A 23,760-nucleotide genomic window follows, 5' to 3' on the forward strand; every position below is an offset into this window, starting at 1 on the left:
AATATCCCTGAAATTTATTAATCAACGAAGATTTTTCAAAGTAAAATTACGATGACATAATTTTGAATGCCTATGGATCGATCTTTTGATCATACATCAGTTATCCAATATTAATTAATTTGCCAAATTTGCACTTTTATATTTTACGACTATATACCGAAAGTGAAAAGACACCAAAGTTTTGACACGCACCTGTTACTAGGTAATTTTATGAAAAATCTCATTCACTTAAACTATCGAGCCTCCACATTTTACTTCATTATAGCTATAAAATCAAGATTAATGTTGCAAAATTAAGTTTGAATGATTTGCATAGCGGAGAAGGGAAATTATACAACATTGCATGACTTGTATCTTTTTAACTGTTTAGATAAACATCAGAAATGATTTTGTAAAACTGCATTCGTTTAGACTGAAAAGAGCTATTAAAGCACCTCCTTTTATCACCATCATTTTTTTTGCTGCTCATTTGGTTTTTGGTGATCATGGTGATATGACAAAACGAATCCAGGTCCGTCCGCCCTGATTCTGGTTCGCCCTAATACCTGTTCGCCTCGAGTCCGTTCGTCCTGTTTTTATTTTTTAGTATAGTGTTGCGTTGTGTGTATATAATTGAATGTGTTGAAGTCAGTCTTAAATTTGGCCGAATATTTACGATGTTTCATGTTGTTTATAGCTAGCTAGCTGCTACTAGGACTAGGTTATAAGTTTCTGTACATTTCAGGACTACAAGATATTGTGGCTTCAAGGTATTGCCTTGAGGACTAAGTTTGTATCTGTATGTTATTACGTTACTAGGAAATTTAAGTTTCTGTGAATTTCAGCACTACATTGTATTTTTAAATGTAAAACAACTGAAGACTAAATTATTTGTATGTAATTAAATATGTTGAAGTTTACATTCACCGAATATTTATTTATGATGTATATTCTGTGGTACTGCTATCATAGAAAATAAGTTTCTCGGAATTTCAGCACTACCGTGATTGTATTTTTAAATGTGAAACAACTGAAGACTAAGTTGTTGTCTTGCTGCTACGAGGATAAGTTTCTGTGTATTCAAAGACTACAAAGTATTTGACATAAAACAACTAAAGACTAAGTCTATATTTAACTTTATTGATATATGTTAACAATATAGAAATATTCAGTAACAGTTATAACAATTAAGATCAATTCCGAACTGTACTTCACACACCTTTATTTCCTAAACGAATATTTAAAAGCACTAATTTGAATTACTATTAGTGAAACAAATACCAAAAACACAGTCACACTGCTGTACATTGATCACTTGTCATCAGTGTTTTTGCCCATCCAAGCTTACTATTTTATTTGAGAAAAATGTTATTTTCATTATTAATCCATCAAAGACAATTCATATAACAATCAGTGATATCAAAAATTTCAAATGATACCTTATCAGCAATCAAAATTTTGGCAAATATTCTGTATTGAACTTTTAATAGATATACATATGATAATTTTCAATATATATATATATATATTATCGTTCATTAATGTAATATATACATATCACATTAATGAATATAGGGCGAACGAACCCAGGGCGAACGGACTATCAGGGCGAACAAACTCAGTGCGAACGAACCTAGGGCGAACATGTAATCAGGGCGAACGATCCTGATACCTGACAAAACCATAATCAATGAAAAGTAAAAACAGCCAAAATGAATTGTGACTTTTTGTCCTGTGACTTTTTGTCCTGTGACTTTCTGTTCTACATTCGAAAACTTTAATGACATGTTTATTTGCTTGATTGGTGATTACGGCAAGTGTCAAAATGGGTTAATGTAATTAGATTCTGGTACATCGTGTCAGTGAACATGCTAAGGTCTGAAAAATACAGATATACAGAATATATAGATGCTACATATATATATATTGAATCTACATATACGATTTCTAATTGAATACAAAATTTGGAAAAATCTGAAAAACTGCTGCAAATTTTATCAATCCGAAATATATTTTACATATATCTATATTGGTCAAATGATTTTTCCCAAATTAAGTTAAGGTGGGTGTCAGTGAAAAAAATGTGAATTAAGTTTTTTATCCTGCAATGAACTCTTGATCTCATCCCTTAGCCAAGTTTAAATAACTTAAAATAGATATAGGCTTAACAAATTATTTAAATCACTTTAATACAGTTTATTAATTTGTTAATAAGTTAACAACTTTAATTAAATGTCATATTAACCATTTTTATTATTTATCATGGTTATTGTCACAACTCTTAACCATGTTAACATAATATCAATAAATATAAAAAAAAAAAGTGACAAAAAAACGGGTCTCACTAATTAGCGACAACAAGCGTCAAGAAGCGTCAACAAGCGACAAGAAGCGACAACAAGAATTATTTTAGCGACAACAAGCGACAAGAAGACTATTTAGCGACAAGAAAACATTTTTTTTTTATTAGATATAAAGAAATTTGTATTTAATGTTTTTTTTTAAATATACGAGCAGATATGTCTAATTAAAATGTTTTATTATATAGATAGACAAAGAAATGAAACATTTGTGAGGAAGAATGAGGGGGGATAGGACCTTTATTGGGACTCCGGGATCGGGTGTTTTTAAGCTCGGGATTTCGGGATTTACCCCTTCGGGATCCAGGAATTCTTTTTTTCAAATTACGGGATCCGGGATTTAACTTTATTTAAATTCGGGACCTCGGGATTTCATGTTTTAAAGCCGGGGATTTCGGGATCAGGACCCCTCCTACCCCCCTCAAGAATGAGATTGTGAAGTTTATATAAGTATATTGGTAGATGAAGAAATTTAACATTTGTGAAGAAGAAAGAGATTATGCTTCTTTTTTTTTATTTTTAAATATGAAAAATATGTATAAGATAATGTATGTATCTGTTTTCATCAAAGTCAAAGTATGAATAAACGAATGGAGATATATATGGAGCGGGCATAATGGAATAAAATATTTTGATTCATTTGCTTAATACTATGCTCTTAGTGTACTCTTGTTATCTCAATTCGATGCTTTATTTATAGAACTCTCAGCCACGCTTTGCCATCTTTATTATTTAAGCGTGTTTCTAGACCCCACGACGAGGACGTGGTTCTACCTTGGGGTCCATATATTTTTTTTTTTATTTTTTTTTTTATTATTTTTAGTCATTATATAGTAATATGTACATTCTTATCTAACATAATATTTATACATTTTGTACATGGTGGTCCCATTTTGATAAGCAAACATGTGGAACATCAAATGAGATTAACGAGTCGCGTGTCCCCTGTTTTATTGCTACATTAACATCCAATTAACACCTTCAACTTTGTACACGCGTCAGACTATACAATTACACGCCCCAGAATATACAATCATTGTAAATAATGAACACCTGTTGAAAACTCAAGATTGTCATTAATTTCCTTTCATCTTCAATCAATATGCATAAACATGATAAATATCGTTTAATGAGGCAATAAACAAATAAAAAGATGAAAACATTCACATTTCAATTTTCTTTTCCTCCTGTTTGATTTCAGTTCTTTGTATTTCACAATTTGTGTCAATATTTTCAGGACAATGATGCACAAATAATTCATCTTGCGAGCTTAATAAATATTGCACGAAAAGAGTTTTAAAAAACAAATTATAAGATAAATAGTATGTTCTAAAACACAAGGAAAAGTAATCTCATAATACAATAATTAAACGTAATACTGGCTGTTATTCATAATAGATGATAAAATATTATGTAAATAATGTTTCATTTTTTTCTATCAATTTTAACTTTCTTGTCGCTAAAATTATTTTCTTTTGCATATTCTTTTAATATTTATTGCAATAATTAATTTTAATTAAAAAAAAATGTTTTCTTGTCGCTAAATAGTTTCTTGTCGCTTGTTGTCGCTAAAATAATTCTTGTCGTCGCTTCTTGTCGCTTGTTGTCGCTAAAATTCTTGTTGTCGCTAATTAGTGAGACCGAAAAAAACAACTAACATTGACTAATAAACAAAATGAACTTAACAAATAATAACGAAATGCATCTAAACATTTTCAAAAACTAATACATGTGTAAAAAATTCCCCAAAAAGATTAATGTTCATGTACCACGTGTATACTAGTATTCAAATACAAATAATCTTTGTATATTATATGGTTTTTATAAAAGTTAAGGATTTCTATATGATTGGCCATTCAGTTTGGGACATAGCGATAGTGAGTCGACCCTAAATTGAAAATTTAATTAAATTGAATAACAAATGTCAAATCATAAAAATTATTACAATAACACGATAATAGTGTCTGACATATTAATATTTCGAAGTTCTGTGGTAAATTAAGGGTGTTCTGTGGTATATTTTGAGTTCTGTGGTATTTTTTATTGTTCTGTGGTATATTTTGAGTGTTTTTTGGTGTTCTTCGGTAAAAGATGCTCCCAAAACTGATACCGTGACCACATCTCGACCCCAATAAACCAAAAGTGCACATAGCATCATTATTTTGGGGAGAAAAAGTGCATAGCATCCATAAAAGGGCATGGTGTCAGGAAAAAAGGGCATGACATTTCACCATGCTAAATTGCTTTAGATAAAACACCAATGTCAAATTTGATGAGTGAAACATAATTGACCAGGTCTAGAGATAAAATATCATTTTTTTTAAAACTGTGTGTAAAATAATGCATGTCGTTTCCTAACCTGGTCGTTTCCTACCGGGTCGATTCATAACTGTGTTGATTTGTTACTGAGACGTTTCGTACCTGGTGTAATTACATGTATATATGGTTATAAAGTGTTAGTTTAAATTAATTAGTTTAAATGAAACAGTTGAAGTTATTATTTATAAATGATCAAATTGATATAATAATAACAATATTGTAATGTATATGTACATGTATACACTGTACATGTACTTGATTATACTGATGAGCCGTAAGGCTCAAAGTTAATAAAGAATTTAAATTTGAATTTTAAAATCTTAAATCTTTTTTAACTATTGGCTAATTGGCTAATCGGTAATTACGCTCGGTGACAGCTTTAATGTTTTATGACAACTAATGACAGGTAATAAAAAGTAATTATAGTAGGTGTAAAGTGATTAAGTTGATTAATGGCACATGACCTATGGCACACGACCTAAAAATAATTATTTTCTACTTTTTTCTCACTTTTGAGTTGGTCCCTATACAAAAGCACACCTCCTTAACAGCAACATAAAGATGAGTGGTGTCAAGTATTGGAGACATCAAAGCATGTGGCAGAAGACTTAATACTTTGATAAAGACAGGGTACATCTAAATGATGATGGACAATTTAAATTCTTCTGTTCTATTCGCATGTGTGCAAAACTGTACTTGTAAAGTGTAAAATTATGTGCAATCAATTATTTAATAAATAAATATAGATATATATGTACATCAATAGGTCTTTTTATTATATATTTTAAGTAACATACGACTCATATTATTATTATATATATATATTTACACCCGTATAAAATAGCCAATTTTGGTAAAGGTTTTAATTCTGGATTTAAGGACTTAGGCTGTTATGGCATGTAAGGTGCACATGATTTGAAAGGTAACCTTTTTTCTGAAGACACCATGAAAAATTCATTATCTTGATAAAATATTTAGAAGCCATTAAATGAATTCAGTTTTCCATTTACATAAATATATGTACCACAATATTCATGGCATTCAAATTAATGAAATAAAAAATTCTATTAATCTTATATCTATCACTATAAATCAATACCTGAATAATGTCAGGTCCCTTAAATGGGGATTTCAGTTCTTTGTATTTCACAATTTGTGTCAATATTTTCAGGACAATGATGCACAAATAATTCATCTTGCGAGCTTAATAAATATTGCACGAAAAGAGTTTTAAAAAACAAATTATAAGATATCATCCAATATAAATATAGAGATTCACTGATGTCAAAATGGATTAGTTATTTCACTTACACTTATAAACATAAGTTTTTCAAGTTAACAAAATTGTGACTCTTTTTCAGCAAAATGTTAGAAACTGCCTTGAAGAAAAGACAGTTACTTATTTTTGTACTGGGATGGATAGCATACGCATCTACATATCTACTCAGAAAACCATTAGGTGTTGTAAGTATACATATCTTACTGTCTACATTTATATTAAATGAATATTAATATTGCTTACTAAAATAGAGAAAATACTGAGAAAGAGGTGTTATATGGCATTGAGACATTTACAGATCTTTACACATGCTGTCAGCCTGTCAGTATAGTTTTAAATTAAGTTTTGTTAATCATTGATACTGTGAATTCATTATTTAAAGTGGTGTGAATAAGCACAGGTTTTGGTCTGTCAGTCTGTGACTTATTTTTGTTTCTGGATTCTAATTCAAATATTTTCTATCACATTAGAATTATTTTCTTTTACACAGATAAAATCAAATCTTGAAACAGATTTGCACTTTTCAAAGACTGAACTAGGATGGTTAGATACAGCTTTATTATTTCCATATGCTGTCATGCAGGTAAGAAATAATAAAAACAAGATATTTTAAAAATTTGTGGTCCATTTAAACAAAAAACAAATCCACTAAATACATGAAGATCATTTTCGGTCCATTAATCTGTTTCATTCAGTTTTTTTTGGATAAAAATGAACACTCCAACAGCCATATTGATAATGATTTTTATATGATTTGTATATCTTCAAACACTTGAATGTTTTCCTTGGTTTACACTATGATAAACTGAATTGCAGAAAGTGCTTTGGTAACCTATGTAAATACCATAAAATTGAGAATGGAAATGGGGAATGTGTCAAAGAGAAAACAAACCGACGAAAGAGCAGACAACAACTGAAGGCCACCAATGGGTATTCAATGCAGCAAGAAAATTCAGCATATGGAGGCATGTTCCTCTTACTATTATAAATTCATCCACTAACATATAAATGTAATTCAAGGGTACCAGATAAGCTGAAATTCAAAGAAAAGGTTACTAAAGAAATGTTTAGTTATTAGGATTATACGTATGTTTTATATTTTAGTAATTTATGTGTAAACATTATGTTTTATATACTCCCTGCTGCTGAAGATTAAATTTTGAAATAAATCTTTAGGAAACAGAAGGAAAAAAACGAAAATGAAAAAAGATCAATGACAATTTACACATAAAGATTTTACCACTGAATGGAGTGTGATACCATATTTATCACTCGAGACATTTAAATTTTCAAATTAAAAAAACAGGTATAATATACACGTCAGGAAAAGGATAAATCAGTTAAGAATTAAAGAAATGTTCATATCTAACATTGTGATAACAAAAGTTTTCATTGATAATGGTTTAATTAACATGAAATCAGATAAAAATAAATAAAATATAGAATAAATTGCATAATTTTTATTTATCATATGTTTAGTAGTAAATACAGTAGTTTTGCATATGTGATAAATAGCCTGCTGTTTAATCCATATCGCACAACTTTGATGCGCACCCTTTATCGCATACCCTTTATCACACCCCTACCCTTTATCGCATACCCTTTATCACACCCCTACCCTTTATCACACCCCTACTTTTTCTTTTTTTTTTTTTTTTTTTTTATACATAAAGTCAGTTTTGGTTTTTTTTTTGCTTAAGAAAAATTTTCCTCAAAATAGGTAAATTTTTTGAATGACGTCATTGTTTGGTATGTGACGTCACGAACGTCGAGTTTTCATATTGTATGTGACGTCACGAACGTCAAGTTTTCATATTTTTTGGCACACTAAATGCAACTATGAAAAATACAAAACACACAAATTAATACATTAATAAACAAAATATTTTTAAAACAACAGCACGCAAATTGTAAGCTAACCCAGGTGCTTCGGATAAGTAATTGAGCAGTTCTTTTAAGGCCTTTGAAACAAGACAAAAGTAGAACTGAAGGTAACCCAGTGCTATGGATCAGAAAACAGTTCATATAAAATAATACTCTTCTGTTGAAATATATGATAAAGCGTATAATACATGGCAAAATCCGTATCACATGCCGTATCACCCTCGACCAATATCATCCCTCGGGCCTAAAGGCCCTTGGGCTGATATTGATGTCTCGGGATGATACGACATATGATACGGATTTTGCCATGTATTATTCTCTATTTATTAGATGCTATTAGGACCACTTGGTGACAAATTTGGAGCCAGGAAAACATTCAGCTGCTGTCTTATTTTGTCTGGTTTGTCTATGGTAAGTTATACATCAAATATTGTTTCTATATACAAAATAGCAAATGTGATAAACTCGTAGGTGAATGAATAAATCCAAATATTTTATTTCCAGCCACACTTCTGAAGAAAAAAAATTGTCATTTGAAGATTAGATGGTTGTCATATATAGAGCTGAACTTATTAGGGCACTTTGAAAAAAAAAAATTATCAGAGTTTATGGCATGCATCTGTATTTTCTGGCCCCATTGGTGGAAAAAAACAATGATCATAATCTGACTGGATGATTGCAAAAGGGGCGACTTTAGGCTTAAATTAAAATATTGTTTGTTTGCCCTTTACCGACCGACCCTATCAATTCGTTCCGCCTGAAAATCTTTTATTTGTATTTACCAGCAAGATTTTATTTTATTTTATTTTTTCGTTCCTACCAAAAATCTTATATTTGTATTTCCCGCTCAAAACTTTTTTTACCGGAATCCTCGGGTTTTATCTTTACGTATAAGATCCAGTCCGTTTGGTATCACCTGAGCGTTTGACATGAACACTTGCATTTGAAGTTTCAAAGCATTTGTTTGAAATCGATGTTGAAAGAACGCTTTCTGAAATCATGATATGAAGTACGTTACTCTGTACCTTTAAAATTAAAGAGCAGGGTTCATTTACAAAAAAGTTCGTTTGATACAAAAGTATTAACGTGTGTACAAAACTAATTTGTAAACGGACGTTGTATTCTATGTAGGGATGGCCTTTTGTGATCTGCATATCAGAATGATTATGTTAACGATGCCGCTAAATTATTTATATCTGACATGAACCAAAAGTGACAAAACCCTGTAAAGTGGAGAATATCTGGCAGTAAAATCGCCAAGTTTTCCATACAGATCATTTATAAATGTGATGCAAAATACGTGACAATTGAGTTTTAAGTCTTATAGCATTTTTATTGGAAAAAAAGGCACACACGAAATTTGTAACACTCTAGGGACTTTTTCTACTAGTAATTTATGTCTGCCCGGACATTATCTTACCAGTACAAAGTTATCTCTTATATATTTTTTTTTCAAAACTAATAGTCCCAGCGGAAAACTTATTTGCAAAAACAAAACGGACAAAAAATGACATTATGCAGATTTTGTATCTATAAAATAAAATATTTTACCTACCTGCCTACCCATGACAAATAATATACCGAGCCAAGTTAATTTTTTTGGGAAAAAAATAAAATATTTTACCTACCTACCTACCCTGTTTCAAAACATAGGGTCGGAAAAGGGCAAACAAACAATATTTTAATTTAGGCCTTATTCCAGCACTTTGAAAAGAAAAGTTTATTCAGAGATTATGGCTTCCCAAATCAATTATAGAGTACTGTCTTATAACAAATGTATGATTTTAATTGAACCTTTTCAAGAATGGAAAAGGGAAAAGCGGAAATAAATTCTGCCTTTATTGAAGGGAATTACTCTCTAAATTGGCATGCCATTACTGTTATGTAGAGAACTTAATGTATTCAGAGTGTAATTCACAACATGACTCATAGTGAAAATAAGTACACTACTGAAGTTACAGTAATTAAAATTGCATGAAGGCGAGTAACATCTTGGTGTCCACAGTTTATGAATTTATTTCTTCATAAATTATCTTTCAGATTTTGTTTGGATGGACAGATGGATTTTATGGAATGTTCGTTCTTCTTTTTCTCAATGGAACAGCTCAGGTGTGTATTTCAAAATAGCTTATGCTTAGGTCTAAATCAAATGTATCAAGAGCTATTTGACATCTATAAAGTAAAATATACTAAGTTATAGATAGGATATTCTAAAAAATATGCAATATTTAGGATAAAGAAGTTTTTGAGAAGAAGTTGGGATTATCAAAATCTGATTCAATTCCAACAAAAAGTGTGTCGTTTGAAATTATGAATATATATTACAAGATAACAGTTTGCAGTTTAAAAAGAATGAAATGAACTTTAAAAGTAATTATAAGTGTAAGTTTAGCCTGAAATATACAATTTACAAACATGAAATGTACTTTGTAATTTAAAGTTTTAGTTTTAGCTAGAAATGAAGTAAATAAAATGAATTGTTATTTAACATTTTCTGTAGGCTCAATGTTGGCCAAACTGTATGAAGTCTCTTGGAGCCTGGTATCCAGATAGTGTCAGAAATACAGTGTTTGGTATGTTTGGAACTTGTGCTTTTGCTGGTGGAATTGGAGGAACAGCTCTGGCAGTAAGTGGCAGTTGACATAGATTTTCAATAATTTAACATTATATTGTATGACTAAGAATCTTATAAGCAACTGTATTATAATGAAAATCTAATAAGATGTTGAACATTCATTTGATTCATTGACAAAATCCATTGTTTAAAAATCGTTATTGACAAGAAAACCTGTTGGACAATACTATATTGAAACAAAATCTAATGGACAATACAAAATTGAAATAAGATACAATAATGAATTAGCCAGTATATCTTCAAAATAAAGTTGCAAGAGACTGCAGGCATTGTGAACACACTGAGATCTGAGAAGCTAAAAATAATTTTAGCCTTAAGTCAAAACTGATAATATTATGAATTTAATTGAACCTTTAAGTTTTCATTTTATTTTTTATTGGTATTGAATGGTATCATGATACAGAGCCATTTTGTGAAAATTATTTATGAACCCTTCAAACAATGTCCTTGTCTGATAAGCATCAACCGCTTAGTACATAACTTAAATCTTAAGTTTGAAGTGTTGTTTTGTTTTCTCTCCAGAATTTCAAGGCACTATAAATTATATTGAAATGTTGTATAAATTATTTTATTTTGTTTTAGGTATACCTACAAAAAGTCTATGGCTGGAAAAGTGTATACTTTACACCATCTGTAATAATTGTATGTATTATCTCAATTGTATACATATCTAATTATTGACCAGTTAATGTGTTAGGGTTTAGTATGATGTTCATTTTTAATGAACTAGTACACATTTTTGTTTAGGGGTAAACTACAGCCCGTGTCTGGGTGTGGAATTTTCATGCTGTATTGAAAACCCATTAATGGACTTCAGCTGTTTTCTTCTCTTTGATCAAATAGTTGTCTTTTTGACACATTCCCCATTTCAATTCTCAATTTTATGTGAATTTATGGTTTATTTCAATGCTTGCAAAGTGTAGGGTTGTGCAGGATATGTTTGATTGCTTTGAAGTAAAAAAAATTAAAATAGATATATTCCAAAACTTGACAAAATCAATTTTAAATGTTTTTTTTACATTGCAAATTATATCAGAAATTTTGTTTAAACAGTTACAAATATTCATCAAGTCTTCAGTTATGATAGTTATTTTGGTAATGTAGGGACTTTTTCCATCTATATGGTTTACAATCGTCCCCTTTTTCTGATAAAATAAAATAAATTGAGTGTTCATATACCATTTCAGATTGGTGTTGGCATATTGGTTTGGGTTCTGTATCAACAACCAGATGAAGTAGGAATTGAAGTTCCAGGCAAAGGTAATTTCCACCATTTCAGAATTAAGAGGACTATGGTTTAATTTCATTAATTTTTTTTTTACATTTACAATTATTTATTCATGTCAAATAAATCTAATCTACTTCTGCTAGTTTTGAGGTCTTAAGACGAGGAAGGGTTTCAGTGATACTCATTTTATAAAGATTTTCAACCTTTGGTTATTTTTATGCCCCACCTACGATAGTAGAGGGGCATTATGTTTTCTGGTCTGTGCCTCCGTTCGTTCGTCCGTCTGTGCGTCCGTTCGCTTCAGGTTAAAGTTTTTGGTCAAGGTAGTTTTTGAAGAAGTTGAAGTCCAATCAACTTGAAACTTAGTACACATGTTCCCCATGATATGATCTTTCTAATTCTAATGCCAAATTATAGTTTTGACCCCAATTTCATGGTCCACTGAACATAGAAAATGATAGTGCAAAGTTCAGGTTAAAGTTTTTGGTCAAGGTAGTTTTTGATAAAGTTAAAGTTACATCAACTTGAAACTTAGTACACATGTTCCCTATGATATGATCTTTGTAATTATAATTACAAATTATAAGTTTGACCCCCAATTTCACGGTCCACTGATCATAGAAAATGATAGTGCGAGTGGGGCATCTGTGTACTATGGACACATTCTTGTTATTTTTATTTTTGATAAAATTGTTTCAAACCTCATATTTTATGATGAGGAAGATGTTAACAAATCTGAGCAGTTATTTTGGTGTGCCTTACACAATTAACTTATCAGTGTTAATATATCTGTATTTTCTACTTACAGAAAGGAATGCAACTTCTTCAAAAACAGCTGGAAAATTAACATGGCTTCAGATGTTGAAGATACCGTAAGTAGTTTCCCAAGAGATATGTACTTTGAGTTCATTATTATTTGTGGGGGTACTTTTCATGGAAACTGTTAGGATAAGTGACCCCTGATTTTTATAAATGTTTAGTAAAAACAAATGTTTTATATATGCTTGTACACAGAATTTGTCAAAACCAAAAAATTGAAATATCTCCAAGAATATTGAACAACAAAAAAGAGTCATCCAAAGAACAATGCATATATTTAAGAACATTTTCTATAATTCCATTGTTGGATCATATCATAACATACTGTTTTGGTTGATATGAGTGCTTAATACAATCAGAACAAAAACAATATTTTTACATAGTTATCAAAGGTACAAAAATGTACCAGGATTATAATTTAGTACGCCAGACGCGCATTTCGTCTACATAAGACTCATCAGTGACGCTCATATCAAAATATTCATAAAGCCAAACAAGTACAAAGTTGAAGAGCATTGAGGATCCAAAATTCCAAAAAGTTGTGCCAAATACGGCTAAGGTAATCTATGCCGTATACACAATTTTTATCTAGGAAAGAGTATATTTTTTCATAGGTTTGAGATTTATTTTCAACAATGTTTTTTTTTGGTTTGAAGTACCTTAAGGGGGCTCACCGGTCTAAATCATTTTCATTCGAAATAAAAAAAGAACTTAATTACAGCAATCGCTCAAATTTTACAATAATTAAGTTAAATACAGCTTATTAAAAAATTATAATAAAAAATATAGGTCACTGATGAGTTAAAAAAGATATTTCAATTTTAATGCCAAAAACTGGCATTTTTGCACCAAAGGGAGATAATTTGGAGCTTTTTCAATGATATCTACATTTAAAAAATCCTCTGGAGCCAACTCGGATTGATTTTTTTGAATGATTTTTGTACCATATGATAAAGTAACAATTACTAAAGGAAATAAATAAAATTTGCAATGAAAAACAAATGTCTAATTTTTTTCTAAAATATTTATACCCTCGAGCCTCCTTTTACAAATCATTTCATTTGTACTTTCATTTTCTATGTGAAATACTAAATTTTAATGCCCCTGTTGTAGCAGAGTAAGTTTTACACTTGTCTTTCTGTATGTATGTATGTCCTAAAGTTGAATTCCTTTCTCTAACTTTAGTTTGCCTCAACCAAATGATATGAAACTGATACATAAATTAAAAAAAGAAGATGTGGTATGATTGCCAATGAGACAACTCTCCACAAGAGACCAAAATGACACACACAATGCTTATTACCATAAAATACAGATCAAGTTTGAATTTTGATGGCATCATTGCAACTGTTCTAGAGTTACGCCCCTTTACAAATGAAAGAATGGTTGAATATTTCGTTTCTGTTCTCTAACATAAGTTTGCCTCGATCAAATGCTTTAAAACTTGTACATGATGCTTATTACTACAAAACACAGATCAAGTTTGAATTTTGGGGTTGTCACTAAAAAAATTCTAGAGTAACTCAGTTATGCTCCTTAACAAATAGAAAAATTGCTGATTTTTTTGTTTCCATTCTCGAACTTAAAGTTTTACATCAACCAAACTTTATGAAACTTATACACAATACTTATTACCACAAAACTTAGATCAAGTACTAATTTGGGTAGGGTCACTTCTACTGTTCTTCAGCTATGTCCTTTTATAGCTTTATATGATATGCAAGCAAGGGCATCATCTGTATGGGACACATTCCCCATTTATTTACATGATAATGTAATTTTATTTCAGTATGTTACCAGAGATAGCTGTTTCAATGTTTTGTCTAAAAGTTGTCAGATATTGTATGTACATGTGGTTACCTATGTATTTACTCCAAAGGGTAAGACTGAGTTTTTACCTTTTTTGAATGCCAAATTGTACAAATGCATTGCTGATACATGTATATGTTATTGGCTACCTTTATTTTTTTTATAAGGGATAGTGAATTTCATTTTAACTGTAATGTGAGGGTATCCAAATTGCACCTACCGGTATTTTGACCGTTGTTTAACCTACGTTTTTTAATGCTTCAGAGAAAAGTTTTCATTATCTGTTTATTTTGTAGATGAATCATTATTTATGATATGGTTTCACCAATTTAATTTTGAATCCATATGGAATCATAGAAAAATTGGTCTGAACTGACTTCAAAACCATCAATGATTCTGTAATGAGAAGTACCCAAGTTGCATCCATGCTTTAATTCGCATCATCAAAAGTTGAATAACAAAGCTTCTGTTTAATTTCTTCAAATATTTTGAACAATTGGATATAAGTCCATGCTTATTCTTCATTTTTAAGAAATGGATACTTGTAACATATTGAAGTTGCTAATTTTATAAAGATGATATTTGGCTTTTTTAGTAAACACTTCATCTGTTGATGAATACTGTGAACGTTTTGTGTATATATCTAAATATTATTACCTATGTTGAAAGATGTGCATAGTAGCAAATCAAAAATACAAATTGTTTTGTCTCTAGGAAATATTGTAAGATTTCCGCTGCTATTTTTGCTAAATAGGTGCAATTTGGGTACTTGGTGCAATTTGGGTACTGTGACATTAGTTAGTAAAGGTTAGCTGCCAAACCAAGACAATCATTAGAGTTGACAAAAATATTCCCTTTCCATACTTAGAACCAACTAATTTTGTGTTAGCCATTTATTGATTTCATTTATACAAATTATAGACAGCATTATAGAGTTGTTGGTTAAAAGACACAAGACCTCTAAAAGATTTGAATTTAATCTGCAAACTATAAGATTTTGATAAACTTGCATAAAAATATAGACATCTTCTATGAGCTCTAACAATTTCCTGTTCATTGTATTTAAAGTAGCTTAAATCACTTTCTACTGTACTATACATTTTCTAAGGTCGAGAAGTTCTTTTTTTTGACTTCATCAATATTTGAAATACATGTATGCTTACAAATTTTTGTATCTGTTTGCAGTTGAAATATACTCCAGCAGTATCTGGAATGTTATCCACAGTATTTGAAGTAGGTGGTGTATTAGGTAGTGCTGTTATTGGCTTTCTCATAGACAAGTAAGTAAAATTATATCAATAGGGTTTTATATAGGTGGTATATCAGATAGCGATGTTGTTGTCTTTACCTGTGTCAAATTAATAAAATTTTGACAACAATATAATATCTAGATGGTACTTTAGGTAGTACTGCTATAGGTTTTCTTATGGACAATTTTGTAAAAATGTTAACAGCAACTTTAATATAGTTATATACTTAGGTTGTTTACTTAGTACAGCTGTTATCTGTTTTCTTTGGAAAACAAACTGACATGCAAGCAAGAACATTTGCAATACTTGTGTATAAGTTAGGTTTTCATATGTGAACAATTAATCCTTGAATGTCACACACATGACATAATGTATGAAAGTTGTATGCAAAACTTTCTTTACTTTTTAACAGTTGTGTTGTCATCAGTTTTAGTGGCTTAGGAAACAATAGTGTCAAGAGTTAACACTAACCTTTAATACTGAATACTGTGAATTGATTTATTTTCGTGGGAACCAATTTCAGTGGATTAAGGAAAACTTACATGTTCATGGATATATTTAATTTCATTGTTTTGATGAAATCTGCATGCAAGCTTATAGAAAAATTATTATTCATTTAAGAATTGAATGCTTCTTTTTGTAAATTCATTGGGGTGTAAAAGCGTTGACCGAAGTACATTTTGTATGAAGCGCAGAAGCGCTTCATTCTAAAAATGTGCGCACGGTCAACGCTTTTACAACCCTATGAAGTTACAAAAAGAAGCATTCAATACTTATAATTACATTTTTTAGCTATGATCAAGAAAAAACGAATTTTATATTGTTTTTATTTAATTCACCTGTGCACTTTATCGTGGGACCACATGTTATCATGAATAAAAAGTGTTATTGAGTGATGCAGTTGCTTACGGAATAACACGTAATGTGCTGTTAGCCAATCAGAATAAAGTATTATGATCAAACATACATCTAATGTAATTATTGAACATTGAATTTCGTGGTAAATCTGTACCCATGAAATCCACAAAAATTGATGTCCAACGAATAATAATGAATCTATAGTAGCTGAAAGGAGATAGGGTATAAGTCAATGAAACATCAACCAATTGACACAAGAAAGACATAAAGATAGGACAGCATTATTACACATTTGGAAAAAGATTTCAGTTCTTAAATGATTACTGCATGAACATTTCAGGAGCTAAATTGACATAAATCTTGTAATATATCTATTTCTTTTTCAGATTTTTCAAAGGAAGGACAATATTTGGTACAGGAGTATCTGTATTATTATCAGCTATTTCCCTTACTTTGTTTTTACTGACCTGTGATTGGGGCTGGATGTTTAATGTAACCTTTATGTTCCTGGCTGGTGCATTCAACTGTGGACCTGATAGTTTATTGGGTAAATTTTGTGAACATTTTATGTTATTTTTTTCTTTTCAAAACAGGAGGTTGGCTTTTCACTTATTAATTTTATTGTTTTTTAATTGAGTATATGATAAGGAATTTGAGTAGTCTTTAAGAGAATGTTTGCTACTGTGTTTCAAAATAACAAAATTTACAAGATTGTTATAAATTGTTGATAGTAGATATATAAACAAATGAACTAAGTAAGCAGAAAAATTTAAGGGTCAGTTTGCTTGTTTTCAAGATATAAGTCATTTAAAATTTGGTGGGAAATGATTATCTCTTAGATCTGGCTAAAATTCAAAAACAAGAGGAGCAAACCTGAATATCATATGTATACATTATTTTATAGGTGGTGCTGTTCCAGCAGAATTAGGAGAACAGGACGGTAAAAATGCAGCAGCATCAACAGTTGGTTTAGTTAATGGTTTGTGTTCATATATTTAATATTTTTATACAACCACATAAATATTTTTGGGATCGTATAATGGTATGATGTGGTCTGTGTTGTCGTCATCATCCGAAGACATATTGGTTTCCAGATAATAACTTGGTTAAAGTCTATAGATCTTTATTTAAAAAAAATCAAAAGTTCAATACCACAAAAGGAAGGTTGGCATTGAATTTGAGGATGATTGTCCCAACTGTTTGGGAATTAGGAGCCCAAAAGGGGCCCAAAACAAGCATTTTTTAATATCAGGATAATTACTTGTGTTACTTGTGTATGAATATTTTGATTGCTCTGCTATTGTACCACAATGTTTAATACCACAGGTAGAAGGTTGTGATTAATTTTAGGGGTTATGGGGCCAACAGTAAAGGAATTAAGGGCCAAAAAGGGGCCAAAAACCAGCATTTTTCTAGTTTTCAGACAACAACTTGTGTGTAAGTGTGTGGTTCTCTCTGAAATTGTATCACAATGTTCTATAAAAAAGGAAAGTCAGAGATTGAGTTTAGGGGTTATTGCTCCAAGGGAGGTTTCAATAAGTTGGAGGGGGAGGGGGGGGGGGGTGTTACAATATTTTTAAGGGATTCATATTTTTTTTCAAAATTTTTCAAATTTCATATTGACAGTATTGTGCAATAGATTTGTAAGATCTTTGACCACATTTATTTTGTGTTAGAACCCAATATCATGTCCAAAATTTGATCACAAACCAAATTCAGACAGTATCAAGCTTGAATATTGTGTCCAAATTTGCCCCAACTGTTCAGGGTTGGACTCAGCGAAGCATTTTATTGTAATTGTTAGAATGTGAAAATTCATTCAGAGTAGGAAATTGTTTAAATGTTTCTTTGCATGGTATAATTTTACATTGGTTTTTTCTTATGGGCTATGTGAGACATGCAATTACATGGCCTCCATCATTGTAAAATTTTTCAAATCATCTCCATTGAAATCATTATCAACAAAATATGGACCGAATGATCCTAAGAGTTTCTAGAATACTTTTTTTGTTACTACCCAACAATCAACATGGAGCCATGGCTAAAAATAGAACATGAGTGTTAATTGCTAATAATTGTTGAATATCTTAAAATCAACATTAGATGGTGAAAATCTGACAGGGCAAAATCCTCAAATATATGTTCTTACAGACTTTTTTTTTTAAAACAGCATCTACATAACCAAGTTAATTCATCACTTCTTGGATACATACTTTCTGGAAAATACTTGGTTTTCTTTTTAGCCAATGACTAGGTGAACAGGTGGTCCAAGTAGTTATTACTGTATTCACTTGCAAGTCAACACTGAGGTTGTGAGTTCGAACCCCACTCGTGCAGGTGCACTCGACTCCAATCTTAATTGCCTAGGATTGTCAGTTTTCCTATCGAAGGTCAGTGGTTTTCTCCGTGCACTCTGGTTCTCCTCCATAAATAAAACCTGGTTGCCAAGAAATAGCCCAAAAGCAGTGCTTGAAAGTGGTGTTAAAACACCAAAAAACAAATCAATTTGTACCAATGTTTTTTTTTAATATTTTTATATTGTTGAATTTTAAACCCATTGTTTTACTTTTTCTTGTATTTCAGGTTTTGGCAGTTTTGGTACATGCTTAGAAGGTCCAATCATTGGCTATATCTCAGCCCAATATGGATGGTCGGGGATGTTCTATATGATGATTGGATTATCATTTGTAGGAACTGCATCAGTGTTTAAAGCAGCAGCAATTCATAAAAATAAAACTGGCAGAATTCCAGAAGCTGTACCTCTTAATATGGATGAGGTGTAATCAAAATATATATTAATAGTTTTAATGTGGATTTAAAATACTAGGTACAAATGAACTGGGAAATAATGTGATAGCGGTCTCATGTCGAATATTTCTTGCGGGTTTGTTATCATTGATCATCATTTCTACAAAACAAAATATATTTTTGTTCCATTGTCATTAATCTAATATATGAGTGTCTTGAATTCAGTTAATGAATGGCTATTATCTATTTTAAATTTATTGAACCATAAAACTAATTTTTGACTCTTCACATTGAATAATCCGTGAAAATTGACAACATTGAAAATAAAAACTAATAATTTTAACCAATCAGAAGACAGTAAAAACACCAAATTTATTTATAATAGTATGTTATCAGTGAATAAATTATGGGTGTGATAGAAAATGCATGGTCTGATAATTTTAGGTGGCATTTTATGAATGTTGTTTTTAGTCATGATTAGATAAAACAAAACTATATTTTCTGGACAATATTTACTCAATTATTAAGACGTTTTATACCAAATAACAGTTTAACTTTGGCTTTAGCTCAATTCTTCATTATAATGAAAGACAAATGATAATCATTGTTCACAACACTTTGTTTTGTCAATCTAGCACTTGTATGTTTGCATGAAAATGATATGTTAGTCATGTCAAAATTTTATGTGGATTGTATTTATTTGTTAGTTATCTGTTCACTTTGTTGGTTCACATGGCATATTGGGAAGCTAAACCTCAAGAGCAGCAGAGATGTTTGTAGAATTTCTTCTGTTTGGGAGATTGACAGTAGTGAAGATAGAATAAAATATAAATTTCAATATAATTCTGTGGTCATGCATTTGACAATCATCATTTCATATTTTATTTCATATTTTTAATATTTAGTCTTAGAATTCCTGCAATCTTTATACCTGGTGCTATCATGACTCGTGGTACACATGTATGTCATCTATTACTGTTTTTACTTACCTGTGATAAAGATTGGGGTTGTGGGTTAATATTTTATTGTCTCTCCACAGTATTGAACTATGTTAAAAAAATAATACATTTGTTTCCGCTAACCTGATCTACCCTAATTTTTAGTGCCTACCCATTACTCTTTTTATGCCATTTTGAAACAAGCACTGTTAAATTCAGATTGATTCCCCATTAGTAACCAGTTAAAAAAAAATGTAAAATAATAGGATATTGCCTTCCTACCTTCCCTATTTTTTTTCATATATTTTTTAGTGGAAAATGTATAATTTTTTCACTTTATTCTATGTCTTTTTTATTGCTTTAGGTTTTGTTTAATTCATTCAATGAATGGCTATTATCTATTTTGAATTTATTAAACCATAAAACTATTTTTTAACTCTTCAAATTGAATAATCCGGGAATCGGATTATGTAAAATGTGAAGAGTCAAAAATTAGTTATATGGTTCAATAAAATCAAAATAAATTATTGCCATTCATTATAAATAAATTTCTATCAAAAATAAGGCTCAAAGGACTTTTTATATTATTTATATTAAAAATAACAATGTACACACATGTTGGCGTATGAATACACAACGTCAGAGTGGACGTGTCGCCATCAAAATTGACAACATTGAAAATAAAACTGATAATTTTAACCAATCAGAAGACAGAAAAAACACCAAATTTATTTATTTTAAGGTGAAAATACTGTCTTATATGTATTATATATGTGGATTTGAAGCAATTTAATGGTTCAGTTAACAGGTTAAAATTTTCTTTGATTACAATTTGTTATTATGATTTATTGTTATGAGTATCTTAATTTGCATTGATATTTAGAATACTGTTGATTCTTTATTTTTAATAAATAATTATAATTCATCAAATTAATTTTAAAAAAAACCCAGATATTTCAGAGTAATTCTCTGAGCATTTGAATATTTGATTATTGCAGGAAAAGATGTTTGTTTTGGTGTTAATGAAAACTATAGGGTTTGATAGGTTTTAAGCTTTACCCAAAGGGATTTTCAATATGAATGAATCGTTAAAATATAAGATGGAAACATCTTTAAATTTTTAAGCTGTGTAGGTAAAAGCTTTTGTAATGAGAATATATTGGGTTTATTTTTTTCAGCTACATCTTAAAAGGTGTTTTGTATCTTTAATTTATTTACGTTAGCTCTAAGAGCCATTGTCTGATATTATCCATTATTCAGAATATATTTGCTCAAACTCAGTTTTCTTTTCAATTGCAAATTTTTATGATTTGTTTATACAAAAGAATTCATATGTCTTTATGCAAAAGTAATTAATCAAACAAAAAGAGTTAGGAAGTTAACTTTTTATTATACATGTATATTAGCACCTGTATTTATTTTGTAAACTTTTATGTTAACCTTTTATTTATTTGGATCAGAAATTAAAACTAAACGATTTTCTTCTTCGTCTGCCTCAGTGTAATAAGCGTTTTTAGCCCATGCACATAATTAGCTAAATAATATTTTATAGAGATATACTAGAGGGGGGATAGGACCTTTATCGGGACTCCGGGATCGGGTGTTTTTAAGCTCAGGATTTCGGGATTTATCCTTTCGGGATCCGGGAATTCTTTTTTTCAGATTTCGAGACCTCAGGATTTCGTATTTTTAAGCCCGGGATTTCGGGATTCCGTGTTTTTAAGCCCGGGATTTCGGGATCAGGACCCCTCCTATCCCCCCTCATACTAGTTGGGTATTTTTATAAGAACATTTTCATTCCAGTATAAATTATAATATGTATAAATGATGTTAAAATGCTTGTTCTTGGTTTTGTAAGGGAACTCTAAATAAATAGCATTTCAGTTGTCATAAACCAATTTATTGTTATGCAAGTGTTTTTTGTTTTACAATTTTATATTTATTATCGTTTTTTTAAATTTCTAATAGTGAAATATTCATAAGTGAATGATAGAAAAGTTATTACTATGAAAGATGTGGGAGAAAAACTAAATAAAATTGTACGTGTAGAGGTATGAAATAAAAAATATGAAATACTTCATTGAGACTTGACTATTTTCTTATTATGTAAATTTGTAAATTCTAGGTTATCTTTCCTGGCATAGGTGTTCCTTAGCAAGTTTTGGCATCTTTTTTTGTTATTTTGGGTTTATTGCTGTCCAATCTTTACTACATATTAGTTTCGTTGGCCTTGTTAACACTATCATTGGTACAGTTCTTGCCAGATTTTAATAAAACTTATACTATAAGTTAATATTAGCAATAGCTCAGACAAGTGTTTTAATCATGGTCGATCGCCTTTTTCTAAAAGAGTTATGCCCCTTGGAAAAATAAAAAATATGCAACATGGGGAACATTGGAACTCTGTTCTTTCATTCATTTTTGGTTTCATGATGCTCATATTATTCCCCCACTCAAAGGTGTTGCAATCACTTGGTATGTCTGTTCAGTGAGTTGGTCCAACAAAATTTTCATCACACTTTTCTCAGAAACTACTATATAATCAGTACATGTATAACTCATCTGGTCAGCAACTCCACATTGACAAGTTGAAATCTTTGACCGCTAATAGGATTCAACAGATGCCTACAGTCGTTCCTGTTTACCAATAAATCAGAAAATTTTAATATGAGCAAAAGTAATAATTTTCATCGCCAATTTCTCCAATACTATTGAACAGAATGACTTCAGCTCAACAGTGATGATTTGTAACGTGTGTGCTTTTTGTATCTGTCAGACCAGTGGCGGATCCAGAACTTTTCCTAAGGGGGGGCCCGCTCCAGTCATGCTTCAATGATTCCTTATATAATCAACCAAATTTTTCCCTGGATCTGCCTATGCAGACACTTTCTTCCTTTTTCAATGCTTTAAATTATATTTATGGATATGCTTAGCATGACAACACATGCATTCTTGTTGGTTTTGAAAATATGTACCTTAATATATAAGATTTGAATGCACCAATATGTGGATGCCAATAACCAATGGTCTTGGTAAGTATTGTTTATAGAATCAGAGAAACAGACCTTGACATTGATCAATGAACCCTGAAGGATAAGGTCAAGGTCAAATAAATCCTCTACCCTGCAAGAAAGACTTGAACATTTTAAGTTCATTTCAATATAGTTTAAGCAATACTATACTGAACCGCAAAAGAAACATTGCAGCAATTTATAGCAAAACCTAAGAAAGAATAAATGCTATATTTTTTTATTGAATGGCCGTATAAATACCCTTGTTATTTAACAAATTCTCATCATTTCAGTTCATTCACTGTTCATTGATAAAGTTTTTCACCACCATATCACGGTCAGTAGCGTATGTGTCTGCCATTAGCGTTGAGTACGTGGATGATCATTTGTACTCTTTGTTGCATTGTGGCGTTCATGTAAACGTTTGATGGTGCGTACATTGCAGTTAAATGCATTTGCAACGACCTGAGGTCGTTGTCCGGCATTCAAACGTCATATTGCCTGTTCTCATTGTAGTGGGTTAAGTTGTGGCATCGGTACTGCATCAAACAGATTATGATGAAACAAAAACTTTGCACCTCTTGAATACCCTAATAGCGGCACGTATTCAACGTGCATCTCATCATCATAAAATTTGACTGCG

The 23,760-nt window shown here is 30.6% G+C and overlaps 1 protein-coding gene across 1 annotated transcript; it reads left to right on the forward strand.

The window, feature by feature from the left end:
* The first annotated feature begins 146 nt into the window (after positions 1-146).
* Positions 147-19,388, forward strand: LOC143077030 (uncharacterized). Its single transcript, XM_076252921.1, has 14 exons — positions 147-202; positions 6,020-6,122; positions 6,428-6,520; positions 8,152-8,232; positions 9,862-9,930; positions 10,322-10,447; positions 11,039-11,098; positions 11,644-11,716; positions 12,493-12,556; positions 14,293-14,383; positions 15,498-15,592; positions 16,807-16,967; positions 17,325-17,399; positions 19,004-19,388. Exons 2-14 carry the CDS (start codon positions 6,024-6,026, stop codon positions 19,201-19,203), a joined length of 1,287 nt encoding a protein of 428 aa, XP_076109036.1. The 5' UTR covers positions 147-202; positions 6,020-6,023; the 3' UTR covers positions 19,204-19,388.
* Positions 19,389-23,760: the final 4,372 nt, after the last annotated feature.

The sequence above is a fragment of the Mytilus galloprovincialis genome, chromosome 1 (assembly GCF_965363235.1).
Source record: "Mytilus galloprovincialis chromosome 1, xbMytGall1.hap1.1, whole genome shotgun sequence".
Taxonomy (NCBI): domain Eukaryota; kingdom Metazoa; phylum Mollusca; class Bivalvia; order Mytilida; family Mytilidae; genus Mytilus; species Mytilus galloprovincialis.